Source organism: Dasypus novemcinctus, chromosome 17 (genome assembly GCF_030445035.2).
Source record: "Dasypus novemcinctus isolate mDasNov1 chromosome 17, mDasNov1.1.hap2, whole genome shotgun sequence".
Taxonomy (NCBI): domain Eukaryota; kingdom Metazoa; phylum Chordata; class Mammalia; order Cingulata; family Dasypodidae; genus Dasypus; species Dasypus novemcinctus.
In genome coordinates this window covers 86839500-86846514 of record NC_080689.1, presented here as the reverse complement: position 1 = coordinate 86846514, position 7015 = coordinate 86839500, and the positions used below count along the sequence as shown (strand labels likewise).

At 39.4% G+C, this 7015-nt stretch overlaps 1 gene segment (V, D, J or C); it reads left to right on the top strand.

Annotated features, from left to right (window-relative positions):
• The first annotated feature begins 5953 nt into the window (after window positions 1–5953).
• Window positions 5954–6563, top strand: LOC131273798 (immunoglobulin kappa variable 3-20-like). The segment is given in 2 exon segments: window positions 5954–6035; window positions 6220–6563. Coding segments are annotated over 2 exon segments (426 nt in total).
• Window positions 6564–7015: the final 452 nt, after the last annotated feature.

Sequence of the window (7015 nt, the reverse complement as noted above, 5' to 3'; positions counted from 1 at the left end):
TGGATCTCTAAAAATCCAGCATTTATTTTATTTTATTTATTTAATCCCCCCCTCCCCCGGTTGTCTCTTGTTTCTTTGTCCGCTTCTGTTGTCATCAGCTGCACTGGAAGTGTGGGTGGCACCATTCCTGGGCAGGCTGCACTTTCTTTCACGCTGGGCGGCTCTTCTCATGGGCGCACTCCTTGCGTGCATCAGCCCTGCGCATGGGCCAGCTCCACACGGGTCAAGGAGGCCCGGGGTTTGAACCGCGGACCTCCCATGTGGTAGACGGATGCCATAAGCACTGGGCCAAGGCTGCTTCCTCCAGCATTTCTTGTTGCACAGGTTTTGTATCCTGTGAATATGCCTACAGTAAGTTGATTGAGTGTTCACTTATCTTAGTAAAGCAGTTAAGGGTGGTTTTGCACATGTGGTGGGAAAGGATAATCAGCAGCACAACTTGATTCTTCTTGGAAAGATCCACTTTAAGAAGGAATTTGAGCAGAATACATAGATCTAGAAATATATTCCATTAAATCTATTCTTGGCCCTGGGAAAACCCCTTGGAAAACCCTGTAGGGCACCTACCATGATTGAAGAGTCTGCTCTAAAGTAGGTTTGTTTGGACCAAAGGGTCCAAAGAGGTGAGGAATATCAGGTGTTAAAGAAGCAATTTTGCAAGTTGTGCAGCTCTCACCTGCAAAGTCAGATGCTGACTAATTGGAGAAAGAGTTTTCTTGTCACTCCTGATGGGGTCTGGCTTTAGAATAGGATTATGTTACATGACCTCATCTTTGGCAGACCTCACTTGGTCAAATACAGTTTCATTCAGTTATACTAAGATGTCTGTCCATGTGTTTTATTAAATAAATTTTTATTTTTGAATAATTTTAGATTCATAGAAAATTTGCAGAAGTTGTCCAGAGAATTTCTGTATACTTTCACCCACTTCCCCTTAAAATTAATATCTTACATAGTCATCATACATTTGACTAAGTGTATTACATTAGTACAGTATTAATAACGATACTCCAGACTTCTTTCAGATGTAACTAATTTTTTACTCCTATTGTGTTCCTCTTCCATAATCCAATCAAAGATACTGCATGCATTTGGTTTACATGAATTTGTAGAAATATCATGTACCTTTTACAGAAAAATGTCTTGGTCACTGCTAACGCAATGCTCACCTTTTAAGAGAATAGTGTAATATTTTGTTTTGTACATCAATATTCTGTGCATTTGGCAACAAATCTCATCATTTCAGGATTAAGGATTCATTTTGCCTTCATATTAAGAATCTGCTAACACATTACTTTCATCCATTCATGCCCAAACTAATTGAGTACATTCACTGGGGCTCTGTAGAAATATGGGGGAACAAGAATTCCATAGATTATGTAGAATTGTTTCAGAACCGTGAAGCATGCTAGATCTGGTTGCATGTGAATCAGGCCTCATATATCGCTCAGCATGATTTTATATCTGTAATCGGTACATTTGTGTTGATTACCTCCTAGTAACATCATGGGATATTGTGAGGTGTCCTGGCAAATATACTTGCCAACTTGATTTTATCTTATTTAATTATGACTTTTTTTGGTCATTTGAACAACAGGAGTATACAATATTAAACCAAACACTTATAATTTCTAACAGAAATGGATGAACAAGATCTTTATTTCCTAGGTCAAGAAAAAATGCAACATTCCCATGAAGTCCCATAAATAAGACATCATCCACATTTAAGAATCTGAAGCATTCCGGGTTAAAGAAAGGAGAGGACAGCAGCGTGGTTCGGATTTACCTGGGATGTCCCAGTTCACTGCCCTCTCTTACAACAGTCCTGTCTAGAATTTCTTCAGTTGTCGGAGAACATGGCCATGTAAATGGGAGTGAGCAGATCCTGACCATCGTCATAGCTAGTTCTGCTTACTTGTATTTTCATAGAGCAATATTCAGCCATGAGCCTGTTGATGTGGTCATATGTCAGGAAATAATTTGTGGGTGAAAGGGGCATAAAGTTCACCACATTGCATGAGAAGAGACAGGTGTCATTGTCTTTGAACCATGAGCTAATTGGGATAATTCTGTCTGGATTTAGGACTTCCTTTTCAGCACATGGTTCATTTTGATATGTATATACATATATAGTATATATTTCATTTTTCTCTCATTTCATAACTACGTAGCAATTTATTAGGTCAGGGATTTGTAGACCAGCTTTCTGGGTATAATGTGGGTGGTTCTCTTTTCTGATTCCTACAAGATGAAAATCATGGTCAATTGGGCTGCCTTCTGTCCAGAGCACAGAATTCTCTTCCATGCCCATGGGGTTTGACAGAATCAGTTCCTTAGGTGGCAGTGCTGAGATGCCATTCCTTGTTGTCTAACAGCTCTCATCTCCTAGAGCCTGCCCAATTTCCTTGCCACATGGTCTCATATCTCTGCAACCTACTTCGGATGTATTCTTTCATTTCAAGTTTAAGGATTAATTTTGCCTTCATATTAAGAATTTGATAACACATTACTTTCATCCATTCATGCCCCAATGAATTGAACACATTCACTGGGGCCCTGTAGCTATACTTACCCTAGTCAGCATTCCATAGATAATGTAGAATTGTTTCAGAACCTGAAGTATGTTAGATCTGGCTGCATATGAATCTTGCCTCCTATTACAATCAGCCTGATTTCATGTCTGCAACAACAGCAGACATGAAATTGCCCCCTGGTAAATTCATGGGGCAGTGTGAGCTATGCCAAGAAAATGTACTTGCTACGTTGATTTTATCTATAATTAAGATTTTGTTGGTCATTTGAAAAACAGGAGTATACAAAAGTAAATAAAACACATAGAATTGTAAATTCTCAATAAATGGAAGCATAAGTCAGTTTACTGCTTAGATCAAGACAAAATACAGTATTCCCATTTTGACCCATGTAGAAGGAATGAGTCATCCACATTTAGAAATCTGAAATAGTCTGGAGTCTTAAGCAAATGTGAAGATAGCAGCTTGGTTCAGATCTACCTGGAATGTCCCCAGTTCACTGTGCTCTTACCAACAGTGCTGTCTAGAATTTCTTCATTTGTTAGAGAACATGGCCATGGACACAGAGGGGAGAGATCCTGACCACCTCCAAAGCTGGTTCTGTTCTTACCTGTGTTTTCATAGCACGGTATTCAGCTCTGACCCTGTGGATGTGGTAACACATCAGTAAATCATCTGTGGGTGAAAGGGGCATAAAGCACAGCACATTTCCTGAGAAGAGACATGTGTCAACACCATTCAGCTATGAGCTCAATGGGATGATAACTCTTGTATCAGGATTTATGACTTCCCTTCTAGCATGTGGTTCAATTTAACACATATATGCACACACACATATGTATATCACTTTTTTCTCATTTCATAACTAATTAGCAATTGATTAGGTCAGAGTTTTGTAGATGAGGAGACTGGGTCCAATGTTGATGATTTTCTTCTGACGTTCCTCCATGGTTAAATAGGGCTGCGTTCTGTGCAGAGCACAGAGTTCTCTTCCAAGCTCATGGGGTTTGGCAGAATCAGTTCCTCAGGTGGCAGTGCTAAGGTCCCATGTCCTTGCTGGCTGTCAGCTCTCTCCTCCTAAAGCCTGCCCAGACTCCTTGCCACATGGTCTCCTGGAACTCCACAACCAACTTCGGATGTATTCTTTTATTTCAAATACTAATTATTTATGAATTTCTCTGGTTTCTTTCTCTCTGACCAGCAGAGCAAGATTTAATTGGACCCCCCTTCTTAAAGTCAACAGCTTTAAGGATATTTGCAAAATCCCTTCACAGCAGCACCTGAATAATGTTTCAGCAATTGAGAGAAGGTGTGTATATACTGTGGGAAGGAGTCCCCAGGCTTTTTTAGAACTCTAATTAAAACAAAGTGTTCTTTTTAAATCATTTCCCAAAGACTGATTGGGCTTAAATTGGATATTTGGCATTGGGAAAGCATTAGGAAAATTTCACTTCTTAAAATCATTATATGACTTCAGGGAAGGAGATGATAGTAAACCTAGTATCCCAGCTGCACTGAAACATTAGTGGCTTCCACTGTGTCTGCATCTTCAGAGTGATATTGCTTGTAAAATGACCCAGAAGTACCTGCTAAAATGAAAAATTAATTCGAACTCTTGTTCCATGGATTCTCATAGTACATAACCTAAGCCTCAAACTTTCATCGAATTAATGTTCCCCTTCGATCAGGCCCATTCTGCTTTCACACTCTGTATCGTTAGTCTTTTTTAAATAACCAGGACGATCTTTTCCCAATCCTGTTCATTTTCTGAAGTGCTCTTCCCTGGGCTTTGAAGGATAGCCCCCTCCTCCATTCACGCATTAGCCCAACTGTCCCCTGCTTGAAGACAATGTTTCCTTACTCCACATTTTAGGTGGACCCCTCTGGGCCAGTTACCCTGCATGACACATCCTTGTTTATCATCCTGTCATCCATGATGACTTTAAATTTTTGAATGTAAGAATGTGAATTTTTGCGTGTAAGAATGTGAAGGAAATTATATTGCAGTGATGCAGGAAACCTGTAAATTAAGTAGTAGAAATTCAAGCAAAATAAGTAAACTTAAGAATGTATATTAAATGCAACTTCATGTATGAGGAGGAAAAAATACATGGGTGTAAAGAACAAACCTGAATTAAATATTAACATTGTCTAAACACAAATACATGGGGGACCAAGAACAGGGTGGATTGTAGATGAGAAGGAACGCCCTCCCTGATGATGTGGGCATCTGCAGCACCATTCCTGAATGCTGGGAGGGGACCCTCTCCTAAGGTAAAGTGCTCAAAAGGAGACAAACTACAGAAAATGAACTTATTAATTAGAATTAGAACAATACATGCCTTAGGACATTCCACATCATGGAAAACCTCAGAAGCTTTGGAAAAAGTCTGCAGAAAGTTATAATCATGATATTGGAAGAATTTTTTTAACCATATAATTGTTAAAGGGTCCTAAATTTTCTCTTACCTCTGACTGTTCGTGCAGAGGGTTGATCCTGAAATGGACCAGGTTCACAGTGCCCTACCTTTCCTGAGTAACAGAGGAGGAAATCTCAAAGAAGCAGGTTAGTAATGGCTGCAGAAATGTTACTTGTTTACTGTGTAACCTCCCAGTAAAACGAATCGTTCTCCTTGTTAATAGTTTAAGATCCTATGCCTAGACGTGTTCATGATATTGTTATTTGCATTATTCTGAAAGTAGCATTAGTTTTGTGCAGGAATAAATGAAGAAATGCTCTATCAGATCTTGGGAGCTGAAGCCATTTTACGTATGACCACTAGGTGGAGGTGTTACACTTCAAGTCTGCTAATGACTTCATTAGTGATTTTAGAAAGTGGTCGACTTAAATGATAGTCCTAAGGGTGACTTGTAAATATTTGATGACTTCTTTCTGGGAGTAATATTGTATTAAGGGCAATACAGAAGACTTGCTTTGGATATATTAAGTGAGGTTCCTTTGGAATATTAAAATTTAGAATAGACTGAGTTAGATACACAATACGTGTACTACATCTTAATCTATCCAATGATATGAGTATATTCCAAGTAGGCTTTGGTACCATATTTATAACATATAATTAAGTTCTGATATTACACTTACAAATGCATGTTTTCTTATAAATTTCTTTTGTTTTCAAGATGGGTGCAGTTGATTTGAAAGAGTACAATTGCATATAAAATATTTCATTATCCGAATTGTGCTGAATATTGTTGAAAGTTGTGGTGCTAAGTTGATTTCTTGCCTTTTGCAGGTGTGTAGTTACATTTCCTGTGGTCATGATATTTTTATCTCCATCCATAATTTATCTTCATAACTCACTGCACAGGTACATTTGCCTTTATACTCTCTATAGATTTGCATATGCTCCTCGGGGACTTGGTTGTCTGCTCAGAGCTCTATTAATGCAGTTTCCCTGGAGATGGGACCTGAGTACATCAGTCGGGTGAGCAAGATGATGTCACATTCCCAACTGCTCATCCTGCTAGTACTCTGGACCTCAGGTGAGAGGTTTAGAAGAGTAGTATCTTTATAAAGCTGGAGAATTTTTTTTAACATGCAGAGTGAGCAAACCATTTCATCTAAAACAGATTTGAATATATATGCTAAATAAGAAAACCCACATTTAGATACATATTTTATACATGTGTGATTGAATGTATGATCTATGTTCTTTTCTGGTTGCAGGTGTCAGTGGGGACCTCGTGATGACCCAGTCTCCAGGCTCTGTGGCTGCATCTGCAGGAGAGACCGTCACCCTCAAGTGCAAGGCCAGTCAGAGTGTTTACAACTACTTAAACTGGTACCAGCAGAAACCAGGACAGGCTCTTAAACTGCTCATCTATGGTGCATCCAATCGGCCATCTGGGGTCCCTGATCGATTCAGTGGCAGTGGGTCTGGGACAGATTTCACTCTCACCATCAGCAGATTCCAGCCTGAAGATCTGGGAGATTATTACTGTCAGCAGTATAACAGCTCTCCTCCCACAGTGCTTCAGCCTCGAACACAAACCTCCTCCCCAGGGCTGTAGGGCAGTGAGTCTTGCAGCACCAGCTGCTTCCTCCTCAAATAGACTTGAATATGTTTACTTCCTCCATCTGTCTGAGAAACCATGTCCTATAGGGGACTGTACCATAGAAATCTTTTTTTCCCTTGGCCAGATCAAATGTCAGGGTGAATTGACCCTCTAGGCTAGGGTCTTTTAAACTTTATGCCCTGATGGATTGATTCTCTATTCCTTTTATCTCCTTAATGTTTAAATTTTCATCATTTTCTTTTTTCTCCCCCATCATCCTCCTACAACTGGTCCTTTCCAAGATTAAATCCTTGATCCTTCATATTCAAAACTTCCCCTGTGGAAGGTCATTTTCCTCCCTTACTCTTTCCTTCCCTGGTCCCATTGTCATCTAAGCCTTTCTTTCCAGTGTCACAAAAGATGATTACATTTGTTACTCTACCTTTTTTTAAAAAATTTAGATAACT